At 41.5% G+C, this 27,390-nt stretch overlaps 1 protein-coding gene across 2 annotated transcripts in view; it reads left to right on the forward strand.

The window, feature by feature from the left end:
* Positions 1-1,424: 1,424 nt before the first annotated feature.
* LOC142653091 (unconventional myosin-Ig-like) overlaps positions 1,425-27,390 on the forward strand; it is a 231,647-nt gene continuing 205,681 nt past the window's right edge. For both annotated transcript variants that reach the window (XM_075828799.1, XM_075828800.1), the window contains exons 1-8: positions 1,425-1,630; positions 2,271-2,364; positions 3,172-3,337; positions 3,472-3,525; positions 3,963-4,058; positions 8,761-8,877; positions 9,102-9,308; positions 9,792-9,937. In XM_075828799.1, the coding sequence (XP_075684914.1) occupies positions 1,489-1,630; positions 2,271-2,364; positions 3,172-3,337; positions 3,472-3,525; positions 3,963-4,058; positions 8,761-8,877; positions 9,102-9,308; positions 9,792-9,937 (1,022 nt within the window). In that variant the 5' untranslated portion in view covers positions 1,425-1,488. The remainder of the gene's footprint in view (positions 1,631-2,270; positions 2,365-3,171; positions 3,338-3,471; positions 3,526-3,962; positions 4,059-8,760; positions 8,878-9,101; positions 9,309-9,791; positions 9,938-27,390) is intronic.

A 27,390-nucleotide genomic window follows, 5' to 3' on the forward strand; every position in this document is an offset into this window, starting at 1 on the left:
CAGCTCAGCAGACAGTATCACACATGATAGGATTAGATACACAGCTCAGCAGACAGTATCACACATGATAGGATTAGATACACAGCTCAGCAGACAGTATCACACATGATAGGATTAGATACACAGCTCAGCAGACAGTATCACACATGATAGGATTAGATACATAGCTCAGCAGGCAGTATCACACGATAGGATTAGATACACAGCTCAGCAGACAGTATCACACATGATAGGATTAGATACACGGCTCAGCAGACAGTATCACACATGATAGGATTAGATACACGGCTCAGCAGATAGTATCACACATGATAGGATTAGATACACGGCTCAGCAGACAGTATCACACATGATAGGATTAGATACACGGCTCAGCAGACAGTATCACACATGATAGGATTAGATACACAGCTCAGCAGGCAGTATCACACATAATAGGATTAGATACACAGCTCAGCAGACAGTATCACACATGATAGGATTAGATACACAGCTCAGCAGACAGTATCACACATGATAGGATTAGATACACAACTCAGCAGGCAGTATCACACGATAGGATTAGATACACAGCTCAGCAGACAGTATCACACATGATAGGATTAGATACAGTGGCTCAGCAGACAGTATCACACATTATAGGATTAGATACACAGCTCAACAGACAGTATCACACATGATAGGATTAGATACACAGCTCAGCAGACAGTATCACACGATAGGATTAGATACACAGCTCAGCAGACAGTATCACACATGATAGGATTAGATACACAGCTCAGCAGACAGTATCACACATGATAGGATTAGATACACAGCTCAGAAGACAGTATCACACATGATAGGATTAGATACACAGCTCAGAAGACAGTATCACACATGATAGGATTAGATACACAGCTCAGCAGACAGTATCACACGATAGGATTAGATACACAGCTCAGCAGACAGTATCACACATGATAGGATTAGATACACAGCTCAGCAGACAGTATCACACATGATAGGATTAGATACACAGCTCAGCAGTCAGTATCACACGATAGGATTAGATACACAGCTCAGCAGACAGTATCACACAGGATAGGATTAGATACACGGCTCAGCAGAGAGTATCACACATGATAGGATTAGATACAGCGGCTCAGCAGACAGTATCACACATGATAGGATTAGATACACAGCTCAGCAGACAATATCACACATGATAGGATTAGATACACAGCTCAGCAGACAGTATCACACATGATAGGATTAGATACACAGCTCAGTATACAGTATCACACATGATATGATTAGATACATGGCTCAGCAGACAGTATCACACATGATAGGATTAGATACACCGGCTCTGCAGCATTATTGCCGTATATACAGTAGACCCGGGAGCTAACAATCTTTTCTCTATCTCCTCTCCTCAGGTTTGGGCGCGGCAGGATCTACACATATATTGGGGAGGTTGTCGTGTCTGTTAACCCTTATAAACTGATGGAACTGTATGGCAAAGAAATGATTGAGTATTACCGGGGGAGAGAGTTGTATGAGAGGCCCCCACATCTGTACGCCATCGCCGACGCAGCGTACAAAGCCATGAAACGCAGAGCAAAGGACACGTGTATCGTTATATCAGGTGCCACATCCCGCTGGGGGTCATTCACTACTGAAGTCTGAACGACGCTGGGATCACGTGTTGACTTTTGTTTCATAATGTAAAATAAAGCCGGATTCGTCACACATAAAATAATCTCTTTATAACGTCCATCACGGACTGAATATCAACAAAACACCCAGAAAATGTAGAATTATCGCACCCTAAAAAGTCTACAAATCCCATGTCTCTATACTGCCACCACTGGCCACAAGCAGTACTGCAGCCGCTGGTTACATTGTTTCACCCAATATTCTCAATTCCATTCTATTCAGTGCATCGTTCAGCCCCCAGCGCTGCAGGGAATATATTTTACATTTCTTAAAGAAAGTTTCCTACTAAAAGGAGAACATTCTGTCTAAGTTGCCCTAAATTCTGTTTATCTATTTCTTAATATTATCGGTTTCTGGCAAAGTTGGGTGAAAGTCTCAATGATCGCTCCCATGAGCGTTGTCACTCATCTTACCTGAAGCCTCCATGGTCTACAAGCCATACCCCCCAAACTGGCTGGCAATAGGGTAATGCCCATGGGCCCCTGAGTATATACCCAGACATTGCTGCTGTAGTGAATATTACAGGCGAGGTCTCCGATCTCTATAATCTGTCATATTTCCTCCCATAGGTGAGAGCGGCGCAGGGAAGACTGAAGCCAGCAAGTACATCATGCAGTACATCGCGGCCATCACCAACCCCACACAGCGAGAGGAGGTGGAAAGGCGAGTGATCAATCATTATTGGGTATCCACAGACATATTGGGCGGTCTAATACTAAAAATGTCCTTGTTGCCCATGGCATCCAATCAGAGCTCAGCTTTCATCCGCCGTAGATGTACGACAGAAATCGGAAAGGGTAGCAGGGAGCGGGCTTACGGCTGAGTCCGTTCCACTCACTGCCGGTGTTCAATATTACAGCTGACACCCTTCTCTGACGGCCGGGATCGGAGTTATCGCCGATCCTGGTTGTTATATTAGATGCCACGGTCAATAGCTATCGTGGCATCTAAGCCGTTAGACAGAGGGGCCCCCTATGTCACCACCATCGAAGGCCCCCAGTTCTGCCATCCTTGTGCTCCTATTAAGCCCTACCAAAGGGCTTAACAGGAGAGCATCAAAAGTACTTTACACTGCAGCATAGAAGTATTTCCTCTATTTTTTTTTATTATGGAGGGAAAACTAAAACAATACGCCATAAAGTAAACCTATAACACTGCTATATAGCACCCATCTAATACTTATATACAGGGCTTATATAATCCATATGTCCTGTCCTGTATTATATAAACAACACATTGATATTAATGGACACTGTGTAATACTTAATCTCTCCTGTGGTGGCGCTGCAGGGAAACTAAACACTGCCAGGTTTCCCCACAGATCACAGCTGATCGCTGGGGTCCCAACAGGGAGAAACTTTGTAATCAGCTTATTGTCAAGGGACCTTTCCAAGGAGTCGGGATCTTCCAAAGTGGAGAACTCCTTTGAAGACGCACGTTGGTGACATCTCCACATCTCATCTTTTCCAGGGTGAAGAACGTCCTACTGAAGTCCAACTGTGTCCTTGAAGCCTTTGGAAATGCCAAGACCAATCGTAACGACAACTCTAGTAGATTCGGTAAATACATGGACATCAACTTTGACTTCAAGGGTGACCCGACCGGAGGACACATCAACAATTATCTCCTGGAGAAGGTGAGAGCAAGAATCGGGATCCTCCAAACTTACTGTACAAAGCAGACGTGTGATCTCCATCTTGGGATAGACCATGTGCTTCATACTAGGACAAACGTTTCATTATCGCTAATCGTGACGTCTTCTCCTTCCAGTCCCGGGTCCTGAAGCAGCAGTCCGGGGAGAGGAACTTCCACTCATTCTACCAGGTGCGTGGACTGCAGGAGATGATAGAACATAGATGTCATCTTCAGAGCCAGGAGGACAATAGGACAATTGTGGTGGTCCGATACCGGGCGCAAAGTATCCAGGTCACCCAGAATGTGCCATTTCTCCTGCTGTGCCCCATTGCTTGATGCAGTGGTGAGGTCTCTATTGAGGAGATCTTAAAATACGACGAAGCTGCTGACGCGTTTCACATCCGATCTGTCATTTTTTAGTTTGGGACCAGACAACGCGGCAGCGCTCGTAAAGTAGTCACATATTCTCAACACTGTGTTCCTCTGATGGGCTCTGCCATTTCAATGGGGCTGACGGGCAACCCATAGGACGCCGGGGGCCTCATGTACCGCCCGGTTTTTTATGTCTCATCCATGTTGACTGTCTCATGATGATCATCTTCTAATGACGTTTTCTCTCTTTTCAGCTCCTCCTTGGGGCGCCAGAAGCATTACTGAGCTCCTACCACCTGCGGAGGGACCCCACATTATACGTCTTCACCAGAGAGGGCGCTAAGAACGACGTAAGTTACCGACCGCTGGGAAAATAATGAAGTGACCGTCCACAGGTCAAACGTATTGCAATTGCTGCATCATGGTCACATGGAATCGCACGTTCCAATGGAAAGTGACGTCATGCGGCGGAGCAAGGCGCGTCTAGATTTACTAAGACGGGTCTATCTTACGCCAGTCTAAGTAAAAGAGATAGTTAGCGTGATTTGCGCCAAATTTACTAAAAGGCGCACACATCTTAATCAATTTGGTGAAATTTGAACTGTCTGAAAAAAAAAAATCGACGCTTGCCGTGGGCAAATTTGCGTTCAATTTTTACCATTCTCACCCACTTGTCTTAAAAAATGAGGCCTAAACGACGTCTCCTTGGGGACCGTACCCATTTTTCTTATTACTTTTCAAATTCGGTGAGCGACGAGTTACAAATGTCACGCTTCACCATTTTGGCGCAAATCTCATGCCTTTAACCCCATAACGACATGTCACGTACAGGTGGGCGGCACTCCATACACAGCGGGTGACGGGTGTGTTATACAGCCGACACCTCACTGCAACGGGTGGAATCAAAGATCACTTTGATTCCGCCCGTTTAACACCTTAAATGCCGTGGTCAATCGTGAAAGCGGCATTTAAATAGTTAGAATCAGGGGCCATCGCTCCCCCCCCCCCCCCCGAGGCACGATCGGCCGTCTACAGTGGTTGTTATGGCAGCCTGGGGACCTAATGAAGGCCCCCGGTCCGCCATCTTTGTACTCCTTTGAAGCTCTGCCTCTGGGCTTCATAGGAGTCTGTCAGTGTCACGATATACTGCAATACATTAGGATTGCAGTATATCATGCCAGCGATCCAACGATCGCTGCTTCAAGTCTCCAAGGGGGACTAATAAAAAAAAGTAAAAAACTGTTAAATAAAGATTTTTATAATGTTCCAAAAAAAAGAAAGAATTAAAAGTAAAAAAAAAAAACTTTTCCTATTTTGTCCCTAAATCAATGATAAAAAAAATAAAAGTTAACATAAATGGTATCGCCGCGACCGTAAAAGTCCGAACTATCACCATATAGCGTTGTTTAACCCGCTTGGTGAACGACGGTAAAAAAAAAATATATAAAACACGCAAATTGCTGTTTTTTGGTCACCTTAGCGCTAAAAAAAAAAGGAATAAAAAGTCGCATGTACCCCAAAATGGTATCGGTGAAAACTACAACTCGCCCTTTAAAATGTACGCCCTCAAACCTCTAAACTGATGGAAAATAAAAAAATTCTGCCTCTCAGAAAATGGCGACACAAAACATGCTTTTTTTCTTTAGCAAATCGCTTTATTTTTTTTAAAAGTGGTAAAACATAAAACAAAACATAAATTTGGTATCGTATGTAATTGATGGACGCCGCGAAACAAAACCCCCCAAAAATGGCGTAATCGCCGTTTTTTGCCCAATTCACCCCACAAATAATTTTTTTCAGATTCCCACTACGTTATGCGGTACAATAAATGGTGCCATGAAAAACGACAACTTGTCGTCCAAAAAACAAGACCTCATACGGCGATATAGACGGAAAAATAGAAAAGTTATGGCTTTTGGAAGACGGGAAGGAAAAAACGAAAATTAAAAACTCAAATTGGCCGTGTCCTTAAGGGGTTAAAGCATTGGGACATTTGGTGGGGGAGGGGGGGGGAGCCTCATGTATCAAAACAGTCTAACAGTAAAACTGTCCCTGTTACCCATAGCAACCAATCACAGAGCGGCTTTCATTTCTTAAACAGCTCTGGAAAAATGAAAGCTGCTCTGTGATTGGTTGCTATGGGTAACAAGGACAGTTTTCCATGGTATGTGCACGCACAAACTCAAAAACGTCTGAAAATACGGAGCTTTGCTGCTACTGTAAATGCTGCGGAATTTCCGTAAAGAATTTCGCTGTGAATATTCCGCAGTGTCTACGCTATGCGGGAACCCGGCCTGAAGCTGTCCTGATGATGGTACTCTCTCTCTTTGGGTGGGATTTCAGTACGTAATAATCCAAAGTGCCGCCTGCGCTGCCTTAAGTTGATATATAAATTAATGTAAAGTTCTTAATATTAATGAACCTGCGATCACGCGTTTATTTCACGCAGAACAGTCTGAGATCTCCTTGTTGACTTGCAGTACACCCCATTGTCCAGCAGGTGGCGATCTCGCTCCACCTCTCCGCAGCCTGAGGATTCTTTTTGCTGATACTTTGTATTTATGATAATTGGTAAACAATAAAAAAATGAATTTTAATTTCTTCCTGTAAATAAACCCGTCCCGGGGATAGTGATAATGCCGAGAGATGGCGCTTCAGCACCGGCGTAACGCAAGGGGGGGTCTGGATTATCACCGCATCTCATGTGACTGTGCTGGAAGACATGCCTGACAAGGGATACACAGGGGAGATCGCCCGCCACCTCCTAAATGTTCACTTTACAGCTGCTGGCGGCTCCGCGCTCATCGGAAATTTCCACATCTTGTGCTGCGTGAGATGTCAGCGCTAAATAAATAACGGATATATAATAATCATCGTCATCGCCACACGAAAACAACCTACACAATCCCTCCCCCAACAGACGTCTGACACTTAATGAGCGCAGGATATACATGTATATATTGTATACGGTGAAATAGGAAAATGATCATCTATATCTTCACACTTCAGTGACTCACGTGACTGTAAAGAATATGAGGGTAAAATATAACAATAGGATAGCGCCCCCTATGGGTTGGGGTTGGAGACTAAGATGTCCATAGACGTAGAATATGCCCCAAGTTCCACCATAAAAAATTGACCTATTAGATCAATGGAGTGGCGGATGGGGGGGGGGGGGGCAAGTGGCCACGGGGTCTGCTGGCGGCAATCCAATGTCTATATTTTAATTTATTTCAACAATCAATTGGACACGGTGTATATAAGTGTAAACACACGGCCAAACATACAATATATGAATACACGCACACATAACACGCATGTATCCGGTCTGATGTGGGATGAACCTTGGTTTATTCAAAAGCTACAATGCTAGACTTTGGGGAGCGGAGGGGGGGGGGTCCCGGGGGGGGGGTCCCGGGGGTCCCCTGCTTTGAGCACCAGGAGGGCTCATCCCTTTCCTGCCGAGTGTCTTGTTGGACGTAATCTAGTTTTTTCTGTATGTGTAAATGTTTGACAACAGTAATAATGGCTGGAGGGGGATGTAGACTTTTGCAAACGTTTGTTTTTTTTTAGCGCTCCAATGCATCCAGACAAAAAATAAAGCAACTTTGCAAATAGTCTTGATTAAAAATCTCCTATTGTATTATGTCTCCAGCTCCTATGCAGAGTATGTGTCTCCATGGTTACAGACTACAATTAAAGCCCTGTGTAGTCTGATCCTGCAGATCGATAGAAAACCTGAACTTGTGACCCTTTGAACGCTTTTATGATACCTTGTAGCTAATAGGCTCACATACACAACAGGCCTGGGGGCGTTTGTTGTGGCCTCCGATTGGCATCCCGTGATTGTGGGGTTGTCTGTAAAACCCCTTATATGTTACAGTTACTATTGGGGTAAACGGGGATTTAGGATTTTTCTCCTCTCTCCTGCAATAGTGCAAAATGTGCCAAAATTCTGTAGCAAAGTGCTTGACCTCACAGATTACTGCTATCACTGGTTATAGGTGGGGGTTCCCTTTTATCCAAAGATCCTGTTTTTAAGGGTATAGTAGCCTAGTCTATCCCTGGACCCCTGGTTGACCCTCCGGCATTACCCACATGGCTATAATTAGCATCCATACTGCTGTGGATGACCCCCCACCCCCCGGACTCTCCGCTCGCTCTCAGCTGCAGCATTTTGTCTCTGATGCAGATATTAATATTGTGCAATTCATGAATAATGAAATATCCGCTGCAGTCGTCTCCCCGGAGTCCAGTTCAATGATATTTTTATGTTGTGTTTCCTTGTATACGACTGTTCATCGGCCCCTCTGCAGTAGGGTCAGGGGTGACCACCTCGGTGCCTATTGGTTGGAATAAAGAACTGATTACTGGGGGGAGGGTCTGGTTTAGATGGTCCTTTTTCAGTTGCCCAATAGGGAGTCAATAGAGGGGGGTCCCTCATTTAGGATTCCCCTCTATGAGCCAGAGGACAACCCCTGCAAGGAGCAGCACTCGATCTTGAGGGCCAATTGTGTCTTTGTATATTACAGCCCCTAACCCATCAGTAGAGAAGACCCCTGTCAACAGCAGAGAGACCCCCACCATCTGGAGAGCAATATGTTCTGATCTAGTCCTGTCTAATGCTGAGCCCCCATTACAATCTATGTTATTTTTTATTCCTGATGCCCCTTCCCCGGTGCCCTCTGTGCTCATTTGGGTTGTCTTGACTTGATCCCCACTGTTTGAGTAGCTCCATGTACCGGACTGGTCACAGGAAGTTCTATCTGCTGTACAGAGGACTGCCGCTCAGATCGGCACAGACTTGTTTTAAGTCCCTCCCACTCATGGAAACATGAGAAAACATTAAAGAAACGGGAAAACGGCGCAGGAAGATGAAATATTGCACGTTATTTAAACACGGATCGGGAAGTTGGGAGAGATATAGTGCGGTACGGAGTATAAATAAGGAACGGAAGTCGTATCTTCCATTGTGCGTCGTCTTCTGGCTCGCGAGTTCTCCTGCGGACCGACCACTGGTATACATGTATATTTCTCTGTACTTTTCTGCAGTTTGTGATCAATGACAAGGCCAATTACAAACTGGTGGTGGATTCAATGAAGGTCATCGGATTCAGCCAAGACGAGGTGGACTCGGTCTACAAGATTCTGGCAGCCATTCTACACCTGGTGAGGACCTCTGTCCCTATATGTCCCTTCAGACAACACTACACTAGATGTGAACGTCCCTGATCTCTGCCTGAAGCAGTAGAGCCCCGTTTCTTGGGTGTTGGGGGTGACTGAAGTCAATTTTATCTGTGACCTTGAGACTTTTTTGGGTGCAGTTACGCTATGAAGGCCACCAAGACAGATTTTCGTTAAGACGTCAATGGTTCATGCTTAATCTTCCATAGGGTAACATGTGTTTTGCCGTGGATGGCGACTCTGTCGTCCTGGAAAATGAGGACTTGGTCGGTCACATCGCTCAGCTGACAACCTGCGACATTGATGCTGTGAAGAAGACTCTTCTATACAGGACGGTGGCTGCCGGAGGAGGCGAGATCATCGAGAAGGGGCACAGCGCCAGGGAGGCCGCATACGCCAGGGAGGCCTGTGCCAAGGTAAAAACAAAAGAAAAGGAGACTTTATGCCCAACTACCGGAATGTCTACCAGTTTGGGTTTGTCTTTCAAGTACCAAAAGACTCACATACAGCGTCAGAGTCAATTGGCAAGACTTTCAGGAGGACTCAAAAAGTTTTTCTTTTTGACTTTTCTTCGTATATGTGGCCCCAAGGGTAATGTGGGCTTCAGAAGGGTCAGACTGTTCCGATGTAGACAAGTAGAGGGTGTACAATTTCATCTCTTCTGACCGTGAGATGTTGGGACCAGGGGCTTTGATGGTCCTTGCTGTAAATGAACCTCAAACACATATCAAGACATTGAACATCTGGCAAAACTCGGTCCTTTTTAGTATGGCCCAGATTTACTTTTGCCCTTTTTTTGGCACCATAATATACCTCCATCTAAGACCTCAGTGTGACACAATGCATCACCCCCATCGCCATCCTCTGTCCTTAATGCCACGGTCTCTGTTCCCTTCCAGGCGTTCTACGAGAGGTTGTTCTGCTGGATCGTCGATCGTATAAACAGGGTGATAGAAGTGAAGAACTATGATGTTCGGATTCATGGCAAGAACACGGTTATTGGGGTTCTGGATATTTACGGCTTTGAGATCTTTGATAATAACAGGTGAGTGTGGACGGAAGAATGGTTTCAATTATTGGGAATTACTGCCGTCATTCCTGTTTAAAGCCAGAATAAAGGGCGGTCTAGGAATAGAATGACCTAAATTGGAGCATGAAGAATGAAGAGTCCTAAATGGGTTTCTTTGAGTTTGGGGGGAAAATGAAGAATGAGAGTCCAAGAATAGATGGAGAAGGAACGTTAGAGGAAATGAGTGAATAATCCAGGAATGGACTAACCTCAAGTGGAAAATATGGTCCAAGAATAGAATGATCTCCGATGGAGAATGAAGAGTCAAGAAACCAGGAAAGAGTTTATTCCAAGGAGAAACTGAAGAGAATAAAGGAGAAAGGAATCGTCCGATCTCAAGAGGGGATTGAAGCGTGAAGGAGGTGGAGAAATGTTCATCTAATGGAGAGACTAAAGAGAATAATGGAGTAAACGTCCAACAGGAGAATGAAGGGTGAAGGAACTAGAAATGAGTTCATCCAAGGAGAGACTTAAGAAAATAAAGGTCCAAGGGTCCAGGAATAGGCCAATCTCAAGAGGAGAATAAAGGGTGAAGGGTCTATAACCAAAGACAGGAGGAGAATGAAGGGTGAAGGGTCTATAACCAAAGACAGGAGGAGAATGAAGGGTGAAGGGTCTATAACCAAAGACAGGAGGAGAATGAAGGGTGAAGGGTCTATAACCAAAGACAGGAGGAGAATGAAGGGTGAAGGGTCTATAACCAAAGACAGGAGGAGAATGAAGGGTGAAGGGTCTATAACCAAAGACAGGAGGAGAATGAAGGGTGAAGGGTCTATAACCAAAGACAGGAGGAGAATGAAGGGTGAAGGGTCTATAACCAAAGACAGGAGGAGAATGAAGGGTGAAGGGTCTATAACCAAAGACAGGAGGAGAATGAAGGGTGAAGGGTCTATAACCAAAGACAGGAGGAGAATGAAGGGTGAAGGGTCTATAACCAAAGACAGGAGGAGAATGAAGGGTGAAGGGTCTATAACCAAAGACAGGAGGAGAATGAAGGGTGAAGGGTCTATAACCAAAGACAGGAGGAGAATGAAGGGTGAAGGGTCTATAACCAAAGACAGGAGGAGAATGAAGGGTGAAGGGTCTATAACCAAAGACAGGAGGAGAATGAAGGGTGAAGGGTCTATAACCAAAGACAGGAGGAGAATGAAGGGTGAAGGGTCTATAACCAAAGACAGGAGGAGAATGAAGGGTGAAGGGTCTATAACCAAAGACAGGAGGAGAATGAAGGGTGAAGGGTCTATAACCAAAGACAGGAGGAGAATGAAGGGTGAAGGGTCTATAACCAAAGACAGGAGGAGAATGAAGGCTGAAGGATCTATAACCAAAGACAGGAGGAGAATGAAGGGTGAAGGGTCTATAACCAAAGACAGGAGGAGAATGAAGGGTGAAGGGTCTATAACCAAAGACAGGAGGAGAATGAAGGGTGAAGGAACCAGAAAAGGACAAGTTTGGGGGAACAGTGAAGAGTGAGGAGTCCAAGAATAAGAGACTGAAGGGGGAAGGATCCGGGAATAGACAGATCTCATGAACATATTGAAGGGTGATGGTTGTAGGAACAGAATGACCTCAGGAAGAGAATGAAGGATGAAGATTTCATTAAAGGAAAACTATGGGAGAACCATGAGAAGGGTTGGGGAATAAATCGTCTCAGGAGGAAAATGAAGAGTGAGAGTCCAGACATGGACTGATCTCAGACACCTCATAAAGGTTGGAGGGAATGAAGAGAATAAAATGGAGAGAATGACCCAGAAAGAAGGTAGAAGGGTCGGGAAATAACCCAACCTAAGGATGGAAATGAAAGGTCCAGGGATAGATTGATCTCAGAGAGAAAATGAAGAGTGAAGGGTCAAGAATTAGACGGATAGGTGGAAGGTAAAAGGTGGAAGGTCCAGGAATAGCTCATTATGGGAAGAATAAAAGATGAAGTATCTAAGAGTAGACTGATCTTAGGAGGAGAATGAAGGGTAGAGGGTCCAGGATTTGGCTGATCATAGGAGTAAAGTGAAGGGTAGAGGGTCCTAAAGTAGTCTGATGTTAGGAGGAAGATAAAGGGTTGGGGGTCCAGGAATAGGCTGAACATAGGAGTAAAGTGAAGGGTAGAGGGTCCAGGATTCGGCTGATCATAGGAGTAAAGTGAAGGGTAGAGGGTCCTAAAGTAGACTGATGTTAGGAGGAAGATGAAGGGTTGGGGGTCCAGGAATCGGCTGAACATAGGGGTAAAATGAAGGGTAGAGGGAACAAACCTAGACTGATTTTAGGAGGAACATGAAGGTTTGAAGGTCCAGAATTAGGCTGATCATTTGAGTAAGAAGAAGGGTAGAGGGTCCAAAAGTGGACTGATCTTAGGCGGAGGATGAAGGTTTGAAGGTCCAGGAGTAGACTAATCTGAAGAAGAAGATGAGGGGTTGCGGATCCAGGAAAAGTCTCATCATGGGAAGAATGAAAGGTGAAGGGTCCAAAAGTAGTCAGATCTTAATAGGGATATTAGGGAGTAAGAATTGACTCATCAATAGAGGGGAATGAACGGGGAAAGGCGTAATCTTAGGGAAGAATGAAGGGTAAAAGTCCCAGCAACAGACCAATCTCAGCAGAAGAAGAACGTGTCCAGGAATAGACTCATCTCTGGGGAGAAAGAAGGGTAAAGCGGCCATGAAAATGATGGTCTAATGGGGAGAATAAAGGGTGAAGGGTCTAGGAATATTCTGATCTCAGCAACACGTGCACTGAGTGAATCATCACTTTAGTCTCAGGAGCTGCTCTTCTCCGCACAGCGAGGATTCTGCTGGAGATAAATGGATCGTAGGCAGAAGGAGCAGATAATTATGTTTATTTCTCCGCACGTGTTCTTCATGTACCCGTGACTGCATCTCACATGTCACACAATATGTCTATACGGAAAAGCACTTACCTGACTGAGAAGAAGAGAAAAAAGTGAAAATCCAGTATCAACAGGCAGCGCCGGGCACGAAAACACAGGACTCACAATGGAGGGGGAAATACTTCACATACTGGGGCAGATTCCCTGCTGGGTCTGCATCTAGAATGTATCATAAAATGCGCCAAATTTTATAGCGTTTTAGCGCATTTCATCTTGGACTTATTTAAGAACAGATATGTGCACCTCACTAGACACTTTCAAAAAGTTTCTGTAATAGGGGAGCTGCAAACATCTGTTCTTAAATAAGTCCGAAATGAAATGCGCTAAAACGCTAGACAATATTTAAAAAACAATTATCGAGTTTTCTTTATTCTTAATATAATATGAAGAGGAATATAATTACTATAATACTGCTCCCTATATACAAGAATATAACTACTATAATACTGCTCCTATATACAAGAATATAACTACTATAATACTGCCCCCTATATACAAGAATATAACTACTATAATACTGCTCCTATATACAAGAATATAACTACTATAATACTGCTCCTATATACAAGAATATAACTACTATAATACTGCGCCTATATACAAGAATATAACCACTATAATACTGCTCCTATATACAAGAATATAACTACTATAATACTGCCTCTATATACAAGAATATAACTACTATAATACTGCCCCTATATACAAGAATATAACTACTATAATACTGCTCCTATATACAAGAATATAACTACTATAATACTGCTCCTATATACAAGAATATAACTACTATAATACTGCGCCTATATACAAGAATATAACCACTATAATACTGCTCCTATATACAAGAATATAACTACTATAATACTGCCTCTATATACAAGAATATAACTACTATAATACTGCCCCTATATACAAGAATATAACCACTATAATACTGCCCCTATATACAAGAATATAACTACTATAATACTGCTCCCTATATACAAGAATATAACTACTATAATACTGCCCCTATATACAAGAATATAACTACTATAATACTGCCCCTATATACAAGAATATAACTACTATAATACTGCTCCTATATACAAGAATATAACTACTATAATACTGCCCCTATATACAAGAATATAACTACTATAATACTGCCTCCTATATACAAGAATATAACTACTATAATACTGCCCCTATATACAAGAATATAACTACTATAATACTGCTCCTATATACAAGAATATAACTACTATAATACTGCCCCTATATACAAGAATATAACTACTATAATACTGCTCCTATATACAAGAATATATCTACTATAATACTGCTCCTATATACAAGAATATATCTACTATAATACTGCTCCTATATACAAGAATATATCTACTATAATACTGCTCCTATATACAAGAATATATCTACTATAATACTGCTCCTATATACAAGAATATATCTACTATAATACTGCCCACTATATATAAGAATATAACTACTATAATACTGCCCCTATATACAAGAATATAACTACTATAATACTGCCCCCTATATACAAGAATATAACTACTATAATACTGTCCCCTATATACAAGAATATAACTACTATAATACTGCTCCTATATACAAGAATATAACTACTATAATACTGCTCCTATATACAAGAATATAACTACTATAATACTGCCCCCTATATACAAGAATATAACTACTATAATACTGCTCCCTATATACAAGAATATAACTACTATAATACTGCCCCTATATACAAGAATATAACTACTATAATACTGCTCCTATATACAAGAATATAACTACTATAATACTGCTCCTATATACAAGAATATAACTACTATAATACTGCTCCTATATACAAGAATATAACTACTATAATACTGCTCCTATATACAAGAATATAACTACTATAATACTGCTCCTATATACAAGAATATAACTACTATAATACTGCTCCTATATACAAGTATATAACTACTATAATACTGCCCCCTATATACAAGAATATAACAATTATAATACTGCTCCTATATACAAGAATATAACTACTATAATACTGCTCCTATATACAAGAATATAACAACTATAATACTGCTCCTATATACAAGAATCTAACAACTATAATACTGCTCCTATATACAAGAATATAACTACTATAATACTGCTCCTATATACAAGAATATAACTACTATAATACTGCCCCTATATACAAGAATATAACTACTATAATACTGCTCCCTATATACAAGAATATAACTACTAAAATACTGCTCCTATATACAAGAATATAACTACTATAATACTGCTCCTATATACAAGAATATAACTACTATAATACTGCCCCCTATATACAAGAATATAACTACTATAATACTGCCCCCTATATACAAGAATATAACTACTATAATACTGCTCCTATATACAAGAATATAACTACTTTAATACTGCCCCCTATATACAAGAATATAACTACTATAATACTGCCCCTATATACAAGAATATAACTACTATAATACTGCTCCTATATACAAGAATATAACTACTATAATACTGCCCCCTATATACAAGAATATAACTACTATAATACTGCCCCTATATACAAGAATATAACTACTATAATACTGCCCCTATATACAAGAATATAACTACTATAATACTGCTCCTATATACAAGAATATAACTACTATAATACTGCTCCTATATACAAGAATATAACTACTATAATACTGCCCCCTATATACAAGAATATAACTACTATAATACTGCCCCTATATACAAGAATATAACTACTATAATACTGCCCCTATATACAAGAATATAACTGCTATAATACTGCCCCTATATATAAGAATATAACTAACTACTATAATACTGCTCCTATATACAAGAATATAACTACTATAATACTGCCCCCTGTATACAAGAATATAACTACTATAATACTGCCCCCTATATACAAGAATATAACTACTATAATACTGCCCCTATATGCAAGAATATAACTACTATAATACTGCCTCCTTTATACAAGACTATAACTACTATAATACTGCTCCTATATACAAGACTATAACTACTATAATACTGCCCCCTATATACAAGAATATAACTACTATAATACTGCCCCTATATACAAGAATATAACTACTATACTACTGCCTCCTATATACAAGAATATAACTACTATAATACTGCCCCCTATATATAAGAATATAACTACTATAATACGGCCCCCTATATACAAGAATATAACTACTATAATACTGCCCCCTATATATGAATATAACTACTATAATACTGCCCCTATATACAAGAATATAACTACTATAATACTGCTCCTATATACAAGAATATAACTACTATAATACTGCTCCCTATATACAAGAATATAACTACTATAATACTGCCCCTATATACAAGAATATAACTACTATACTACTGCCTCCTATATACAAGAATATAACTACTATAATACTGCCCCCTATATATAAGAATATAACTACTATAATACGGCCCCCTATATACAAGAATATAACTACTATAATACTGCTCCTATATACAGGAATATAACTACTATAATACTGCTCCTATATACAAGAATATAACTACTATAATACTGCTCCCTATATACAAGAATATAACTACTATAATACTGCCCCTATATACAAGAATATAACTACTATAATACTGCTCCTTTATACAGGAATATAACTACTATAATACTGCCCCTATATACAAGAATATAACTACTATAATACTGCTCCTATATATGAATATAACTACTATAATACTGCTCCTATATACAAGAATATATATATGCAAAAAAGCCAAGGTCTGAACATGTAGGACCCCTAGATAATGGTAATGGGGAGTTGGTCACAGGGGATCAAGAGAAGGCAGAGTTACTAAATGGGTTCTTTAGCTCTGTATATACAACAGAAGAAAGAGGAGCTGATGTAGCCGGTGCCGGTGCTGTTAATATATCAGTTGATATACTGAATTGGATGAATGTAGAGATGGTCCAAGCTAAATTAAATAAAATAAATGTGCACAAGGCTCCGGGACCAGATGGGTTACACCCTAGAGTTCTTAAAGAGCTTAGTTCAGTTATTTCTGTCCCCCTTTTCATAATATTCAGAGAATCTCTAGTGACTGGTATAGTGCCAAGGGACTGGCGCAGGGCAAATGTGGTGCCTATTTTCAAAAAGGGCTCTATGTCTTCCCCGGGTAATTATAGACCAGTAAGCTTAACATCCATCGTGGGGAAAATGTTTGAGGGGCTATTGAGGGACTATCAGGGCCGCCATCAGGGGGTATTAGGGGTAGTGGTGTGAGGGGCCCGGCCAAACCTAATTGAAAGGGGGGCCCGGCAACTGCCGCGACATTCTTTTGGTAGGAAAAAACGGGCCCCTGCAATGGGGCCCGTTTTTTTCACTAAAAGAATGTCGTGAGCTGCTGCTGCTGCTGCGGGCCCCCTCCCCTCGTCATGGGGGGCCGTCAAACCGTCCGCCCGCGCGCGCGCACCCGATCGCGCGCCCAAGGAAACTCCCGAGCGCGCACCCACGAACGCCCGCACTGGAGACCGCGCGCGCGCGCACCCGCGATCGGCCGCTCGCGCACCCGCGAACGAAGCGCGCGCAGCCGCGGACACACATGGACAAAACTTACCTGGAGCCTGGCTGGAGGTGAAGGACTGGACGTCTAACCCGAAGACCTCGCCTGGAAGACATCGCCGGAAGAGGACTGGAGTGGGAGCAGCTCTTCTGACACGGTGAGTAAATTATCTCAAAGTGCTGTTTATGTATGGCCCTGTTCACACAGTATTTTGCAGGCAAAAAAAAATCTGCCTCAAAATTCCTTAAAGAATTTTGAGGCAGATTTTGACCTGCCCACACTATCTTGCCGCGTTTTTTGCTGCGTTTTTTGCCCGCGGCGATTGAGGACAGCAGGCAAAAAACGCAGCGAAAAATGCATTTTCTGCCTCCCATTGATTTCGATGGGAGGTCAGAGGCAGAACCGCGGCAAGAAAGGACGTGCTGCTGTTTCTTTTTTCCGCGACTGGCTCCCATTGATTTCAGATTAAATCAATGGGAGGCGGTTTTGGAAGTTTTTTGGTGCTGATTCTGACGCAGCGTCCGAGTCAATATCAAGGCCCAAAAACTCTGTGAACTGGGCCTTATTGTTAGGGCTTATTCAGACGAACGTGTAATACATCCGTGCAACGCGCCTCGCACGGACCTATGTTACTCTATGGGGCCGTGCAGACTGTCAGTGATTTTCACGCAGCGTGTGTCCGTGTGTCCGCTGCGTAAAACTCACGACATGTCCGATATTTGTGCATTGAAGTCAATGGGTGCGTGAAAATCCCGCCCAGCACTTCCGCAGCAGTATAAACTATGAATGAAAACAGAAAAGCACCGCGTGCTACAAACATACAAACAGAGTGTCATAATGATGGCGGCTGCGCGGAAATCACACAACCGCGCATCATACGCTGCTGCCACACGGAGCTGTTATGGACCTTTTGCATGCGCAAAACGCCACGTTTTTTGCGCGTGCAAAAAGCACACACTTGTGTGAATCCGGCCTTAGGGTAGGAACACACTAGGCATGAACACTGCGGATTTTATGCAACACATTTTATTGTGGAGAATCTGCAGCGTATCACAGTCGCAGCCGAGGGGGTCAGATATGAACAAATCTCATTCACACGCTGCAAAAATAATGGACCTGCCGTGTGGCTTTTTGGCTTTTTAAGCCGCAGCGTGTCAATGTATTCTGTGGAATCGCCGCTCCTCTGTTGCGGAAATGCTGCGGTTCTGCCGCAAAAATCACACATGAGAAAAAAAAAAAGGCACTTTTTTAAATTGATAAAGTCTAGACTTGCCCCGGCCGTAGTCCTGGTGACGCGATCCTCTATTCTTAGCGCAGCCCCGCCTCCTGTCATGACGTTTCATCCCATGTGACTGCTGCAGCGGTCACATGGTCTACAGCGTCATCCCAGGAGGCGGGGCTACATTCAGAAGAGAGAGATGCGTCACCAGGACTACGGCCGGGGCAAGTCTAAACTTTTTTTCCCTGCAGGATTCCCGCAGCGGACACGCCTCACGAAACCTGCGCCACTATTTGGTGCGGTTTTGCTGGCGGAATTCCCTGCGGCTCCCGGGGCGGATAAGCTGTGTAGTTTTACTCAGCATATCCGCCTAGTGTGTCCCTTATGATGTCGCTCCTGGAGCTGCTGCCGCTCTCTAAATAGGCAGTTGGTTCAGTGGAATTTGGAATTATTTTTTTTTGTGAACCAGCTTAAAAAAATACAAAACTTTTGTGTTAGGGCCTGTTCACATCACCGTTCGCTTCCACTCCGGGGTTCCGTCTGAGGTTTCCGTCGGGTGAACCCCGCAACGGAAAGTGAAAGTGACAGCACAGCTTCCGTTTCCATCACCATTGATCTCAATGGTGACGGAAACATCGCTAATGGTTTCCGTTCGTCACCATTCCGGCTGGTTTTCGGACGGAATCAATAGCGTAGTCGACCGCGCTAATGGTGACGGAAACGGAAGCTGTGCTGTCACTTTCACTTTCCGTTGCGGGGTTCACCCGACAGAAACCTCAGACGGAACCCCGGAGCGGAAGCGAACGGTGATGTGAACAGGCCCTAACACAAAAGTTTTGTATTTTTTTAAGCTGGTTCACAAAAAAAAAATAATTCCAAATTCTACTGAACCAACTGCCTATTTAGAGAGCGGCAGCAGCTCCAGGAGCGACATCATAAGGGACACACTAGGCGGATATGCTGAGTAAAACTACACAACTTATCCCGGGAGCCGCAGGGAATTCCGCCAGCAAAACCGCACCAAATAGTGGCGCAGGTTTGGTGAGGCGTGTCCGCTGCGGGAATCCTGCAGGGAAAAAAAAGTTTAGACTTGCCCCGGCCGTAGTCCTGGTGACGCATCTCTCTCTTCTGAACGTAGCCCCGCCTCCTGGGATGACGCTGTAGACCATGTGACTGCTGCAGCGGTCACATGGGATGAAACGTCATGACAGGAGGCGGGGCTGCACTAAGAATAGAGGATCGCGTCACCAGGACTACGGCCGGGGCAAGTCTAAACTTTTTTATAAATTTTTTCTCATGTGTGATTTTTGCGGCAGAACCGCAGCATTTCCGCAACAGAGGAGCAGCGATCCCACAGAATACATTGACATACTACGGCTTAAAAAGCCAAAAAGCCGCAGCATGTAAAAAAATTTTTCAGCGTGCGGTTGAGATTTGTTTAAATCTCATCCACTCTGCTGCGACTGTGATACGCTGCGGATTATCCACAATAAAATGTGTTGCATAAAATCCGCAGTGTTCATGCCTAGTGTGTTCCTACCCTAAGGCCAGATTCACACAAGTGTGTGCTTTTTGCGCGCGCAAAAACGTGGCGTTTTGTGCATGCAAAAGGTCCATAACCGCTCCGTGTGTCAGCAGCGTATGATGCGTGGCTGCGTGATTTCTGCGCAGCCGCCATCATTATGACACTCTGTTTGTAGCACGCGGTGCTTTTCTGTTTTCATTCATAGTTTATACTGCTGCGGAAGTGCTGGGCGTGATTTTCACGAACTCATTGACTTCAATGGGTGCGTGATGCGCGAACAATGCACAAATATCGGACATGTCATGAGTTTTACGCAGCGGACACACGGACACACGCTGCGTGAAACTCACGGACAGTCTGCACGGCCCCATAGAGTAACAGGTCCGTGCGAGGCGTGTGAAAATCACGCGCGTTGCACGGACGTATTACACGATCGTCTGAATAAGCCCTAACAATAAGGCCCAGTTCACAGAGTTTTTGGGCCTTGATATTGACTCGGACACTGCGTCAGAATCAGCACCAAAAAACTTCCAAAACCGCCTCCCATTGATTTAATCTGAAATCAATGGGAGCCAGTCGCGGAAAAAAGAAAAAGCAGCACGTCCTTTCTTGCCGCGGTTCCGCCTCTGACCTCCCATCGAAATCAATGGGGGGCAGAAAATGCATTTTTCGCTGCGTTTTCTGTCTGCTGTCCTCAATCGCAGCGGGCAGAAAACGCGGCAAGATAGTGTGGGCAGGTCAAAATCTGCCTCAAAATTCAGTGCACGGTTCCAGGCGGGTGCGCATGCGCGGGAGTTTGCGGGTGCGCGCGATCGGTCGCACGGGCGGCAGTGTTTGACGGCCCCCATGACGACCCCCATGCTACCCAGGGCCGCCATCAGGGGGGGTATTAGGGGTACTGATGTGAGAGGCCTGGCCAAACCTAATTGAAAGGGGGGCCCGCAGCTCATGACATTCTTTTGATGAAAAAAACGGGCCCCATTGCAGGGGCCTGTTTTTTTTCTACGAAAGGCAAGTCGCGGCAGTTTGCCGGGCCCCCCTTTCAATTTGGTTTGGCCGGGCCTCTCACATCAGTACCCCTAATACCCCCCCTGATGGCGGCCCTGGGTACCATGATATAGTGCTGGACGGAGTACCGTTAACAGGCGGTGCCACGGTAGGGGGGCCCAGAAAATTTAGCTGTAGGGGGCCCTGAAATTCCTGATGGCGGCCCTGGGGACTATATACAGAATTATGTGACAATATATAGTATTATAAGTGACAGCCAGCACGGTTTTACTAAGGACAGAAGTTGTCAAACTAACCTAATCTGTTTTTATGAAGAGGTGAGCAGAAGCCTAGACAGAGGGGCCGCTGTGGATTTAGTGGTTTTGGACTTTGCAAAGGCATTTGACACTGTCCCCCATAGACGCCTAATGGGTAAATTAAGGACTATAGGTTTAGAAAATATAGTTTGTAATTGGATTGAGAATTGGCTCAAGGACCGTATCCAGAGAGTTGTGGTCAATGATTCCTTCTCTGAATGGTCCCCGGTTATAAGTGGTGACCCCAGGGTTCAGTGCTGGGACCACTATTATTCAACTTATTTATTAATGATATAGAGGATGGGATTAATAGCACTATTTCTATTTTTGCAGATGACACCAAGCTATGTAATATAGTTCAGTCTATGGAAGATGTTCATGAATTGCAGGCAGATTTAAACAAACTAAGTGTTTGGGCGTCCACTTGGCAGATGAAGTTTAATGTAGATAAATGTAAAGTTATGCATCTGGGTACGAACAACCTGTAGCATCATATGTCCTAGGGGGCGCTACACTGGGGGAGTCACTTGTTGAGAAGGATCTGGGTGTACTTGTAAATCATAAACTCAATAACAGCATGCAGTGTCAATCAGCTGCTTCAAAGGCCAGCAGGATATTGTCGTGTATTAAAAGAGGCATGGACTCGCGGGACAGGGATGTAATATTACCACTTTACAAAGCATTAGTGAGGCCTCATCTAGAATATGCAGTTCAGTTCTGGGCTCCAGTTCATAGAAAGGATGCCCTGGAGTTGGAAAAAATACAAAGAAGAGCAACGAAGCTAATAAGGGGCATGGAGAATTTAAGTTATGAGGAAAGATTGAAAGAATTAAACCTATTTAGCCTTGAAAAAAGACGACTAAGGGGGGACATGATTAACTTATATAAATATATTAATGGCACATACAAAAAATATGGTGATATCCTGTTCCTTGTAAAACCCGCTCAAAAAACAAGGGGGCACTCCCTCCGTCTGGAGAAAAAAAGGTTCAACCTGCAGAGGCGACAAGCCTTCTTTACTGTGAGAACTGTGAATCTATGGAATAGCCACCGCAGGAGCCGTCACAGCAGGGACAGTAGATGGCTTTAAAAAAGGGTTAGATAATTTCCTAGAACAAAAAAATATTAGCTCCTATGTGTAGAAATTTTTCCTTCCCTTTTCCCTTCCCTTGGTTGAACTTGATGGACATGTGTCTTTTTTCAGCCGTACTAACTATGTAACTATGTAACTATGTAACTACTATAATACTGCCCCTATATACAAGAACATAACTACTATAATACTGCTCCTATATACAAGAATATAACTACTATAATACTGCCCTCTATATACAAGAATATAACTACTATAATACTGCTCCTATATACAAGAATATAACTACTATAATACTGCTCCTATATACAAGAATATAACTACTATAATACTGCTCCTATATACAAGAATATAACTACTATAATACTGCTCCTATATACAAGAATATAACTACTATAATACTGCCCCCTATATACAAGAATATAACTACTATAATACTGCCCCCTATATACAAGAATAGAACTACTATAATACTGCCCCTATATACAAGAATATAACTACTATAATACTGCTCCTATATACAGGAATATAACTACTATAATACTGCTCCTATATACAAGAATATAACTACTATAATACTGCCCCTATATACAAGAATATAACTACTATAATACTGCTCCTATATACAAGAATATAACTACTATAGTACTGCCCCTATATACAAGAATATAACTACTATAATACTGCTCCTATATACAAGAATATAACTGCTATAATACTGCCCCTATATACAAGAATATAACTACTATAATACTGCCCTCTATATACAAGAATATAACTACTATAATACTGCCCTCTATATACAAGAATATAACTACTATAATACTGCTCCTATATACAAGAATATAACTACTATAATACTGCCCCTATATACAAGAATATAACTACTATAATACTGCTCCTATATACAAGAATATAACTACTATAATACTGCCCCTATATACAAGAATATAACTACTATAATACTGCTCCTATATACAAGAATATAACTACTATAGTACTGCCCCTATATACAAGAATATAACTACTATAATACTGCTCCTATATACAAGAATATAACTACTATAATACTGCCCCTATATACAAGAATATAACTACTATAATACTGCCCTCTATATACAAGAATATAACTACTATAATACTGCCCTCTATATACAAGAATATAACTACTATAATACTGCTCCTATATACAAGAATATAACTACTATAATACTGCCCCTATATACAAGAATATAACTACTATAATACTGCCCTCTATATACAAGAATATAACTACTATAATACTGCCCTCTATATACAAGAATATAACTACTATAATACTGCTCCTATATACAAGAATATAACTACTATAATACTGCCCCTATATACAAGAATATAACTACTATAATACTGCCCCTATATACAAGAATATAACTACTATAATACTGCCCCCTATATACAAGAATATAACTACTATAATACTGCTCCTATATACAAGAATATAACTACTATAATACTGCCCTCTATATACAAGAATATAACTACTATAATACTGCTCCTATATACAAGAATATAACTACTATAATACTGCCCCTATATACAAGAATATAACTACTATAATACTGCTCCTATATACAAGAATATAACTACTATAATACTGCTCCCTATATACAAGAATATAACTACTATAATACTGCCCCCTATATACAAGAATATAACTACTATAATACTGCCTCCTATATACAAGAATATAACTACTATAATACTGCCTCCTATATACAAGAATATAACTACTATAATACTGCTCCTATATACAAGAATATAACTACTATAATACTGCTCCTATATACAAGAATATAACTACTATAATACTGCCCCTATATACAAGACTATAACTACTATAATACTGCCCTTATTTACAAGAATATAACTACTATAATACTGCTCCTATATACAAGAATATAACTACTATAATACTGCCCTCTATATACAAGAATATAACTACTATAATACTGCTCCTATATACAAGAATATAACTACTATAATACTGCCCCTATATACAAGAATATAACTACTATAATACTGCTCCTATATACAAGAATATAACTACTATAATACTGCTCCCTATATACAAGAATATAACTACTATAATACTGCCCCCTATATACAAGAATATAACTACTATAATACTGCCTCCTATATACAAGAATATAACTACTATAATACTGCCTCCTATATACAAGAATATAACTACTATAATACTGCTCCTATATACAAGAATATAACTACTATAATACTGCTCCTATATACAAGAATATAACTACTATAATACTGCCCCTATATACAAGACTATAACTACTATAATACTGCCCTTATTTACAAGAATATAACTACTATAATACTGCTCCTATATACAAGAATATAACTACTATAATACTGCACCTATATACAAGAATATAACTACTATAATACTGCTCCTATATACAAGAATGTAACTACTATAATACTGCCCCTATATACAAGACTATAACTACTATAATACTGCCCTTATATACAAGAATATAACTACTATAATACTGCCCCTATATACAAGACTATAACTACTATAATACTGCCCTTATATACAAGAATATAACTACTATAATACTGCTCCTATATACAAGAATATAACTACTATAATACTGCACCTATATACAAGAATATAACTACTATAATGCTGCTCCTATATACAAGAATAAAACTACTATAATACTGCTCCTATATACAAGAATATAACTACTATAATACTGCCCATATATACAAGAATATAACTACTATAATACTGCCCCCTATATACAAGAATATAACTACTATAATACTGCTCCCTATATACAAGAATATAACTACTATAAGGGCGGGTTCACACATGGCGGAATTTCACTTAAATTCCGCTGCGGACACTCCGCAGCGTTAATCCGCAGCGGAGCTGTTTCTCCATTGACTTTCACTTTAATTTAGCAGTGTTCGTTTACACGATGCGTACAATTCCGCTGCGGAGCATAGGCTGCGGAGCGGAATTTGGTGTCCGCAGCATGCTCTGTCTGTTGCGGAGCAGTGGCGGACTCATGGCGGAATTTCTCCATTGACTTCAATGGAGATTCAAAGTTCCGCAATGAAGTCCGCAGCTGTCATGCACATGTCATGTGTGCTGCGGATGCGTCTTGCTTTTTTAACTTGACATTTCTTCATTCTGGCTGGACCTATGTATTTCTAGGTCTACAGCCAGACTGAGGAAGTCAATGGGGCTCCCGTAATGACGGGAGCGTTGCTAGGAGACGTCAGTAAATAGTCACTGTCCAGGGTGCTGAAAGAGTTAAGCGATCGGCAGTAACTGTTTCTGCACCCGGGACAGTGACTACCGATCCCAATATACATGTATCTGTAAAAAAAAATGAAGTTCGTACTTACCGAGAACTCCCTGTTTCTGTCTCCAGTCCGGCCTCCCAGGATGACGTTTCAGTGTAAGTGACGGCTGCAGCCAATCACAGGCCAAGCACAGGCTGCAGCGGTCACATGGACTGGCGCGTCATCCAGGGAGGTCGGGCTGGATGCCGAAGGAGGGACGCGTCACCAAGACAACGGCCGGTAAGTATGAAATTCTTTTACTTTCACTAGGGAAAGTGCTGTCCCTTCTCTCTATCCTGCACTGATAGGGAGAAGGGAAGCACTTTTCCCGCAGTCCGCAGCAGCTAGTCCGCATCAATTTTCTGCACATTTTGTGCAGATCCGCAGCCGTAATCCGCAACCCGGATTAGGTGCGGCATTGATGCGGACAGTTGCGGAGGAATTCCGCCATGTGTGGTCATGCCCTAATACTGCCTCCTATATACAAGAATATAACTACTATAATACTGCCCATATATACAAGAATATAACTACTATAATACTGCCCCCTATATACAAGAATATAACTACTATAATACTGCTCCCTATATACAAGAATATAACTACTATAATACTGCTCCTATATACAAGAATATAACTACTATAATACTGCCCCCTATATACAAGAATATAACTACTATAATACTGCCCCCTATATACAAGAATATAACTACTATAATACTGCTCCTATATACAAGAATATAACTACTATAATACTGCTCCTATATACAAGAATATAACTACTATAATACTGCCCCCTATATACAAGAATATAACTACTATAATACTGCCTCCTATATACAAGAATATAACTACTATAATACTGCCCCCTATATATAAGAATATAACTACTATAATACGGCCCCCTATATACAAGAATATAACTGCTATAATACTGCCCCTATATACAAGAATATAACTACTATAATACTGCTCCCTATATACAAGAATATAACTACTATAATACTACTCCTATATACAGGAATATAACTACTATAATACTGCTCCTATATACAAGAATATAACTACTATAATACTGCTCCATATATACAAGAATATAACTACTATAATACTGCCCCTATATACAGGAATATAACTACTATAATACTGCTCCTATATACAAGAATATAACTACTATAATACTGCCCTCTATATACAAGAATATAACTACTATAATACTGCTCCCTATATACAAGAATATAACTACTATAATACTGCCCCTATATACAAGAATATAACTGCTATAATACTGCCCCTATATACAAGAATATAACTACTATAATACTGCTCCTATATACAAGAATATAACTACTATAATACTGCCCCCTATATACAAGAATATAACTACTATAATACTGCCCCTATATAGAAGAATATAACTA

This window comes from Rhinoderma darwinii, chromosome 5 (genome assembly GCF_050947455.1).
Source record: "Rhinoderma darwinii isolate aRhiDar2 chromosome 5, aRhiDar2.hap1, whole genome shotgun sequence".
Taxonomy (NCBI): domain Eukaryota; kingdom Metazoa; phylum Chordata; class Amphibia; order Anura; family Rhinodermatidae; genus Rhinoderma; species Rhinoderma darwinii.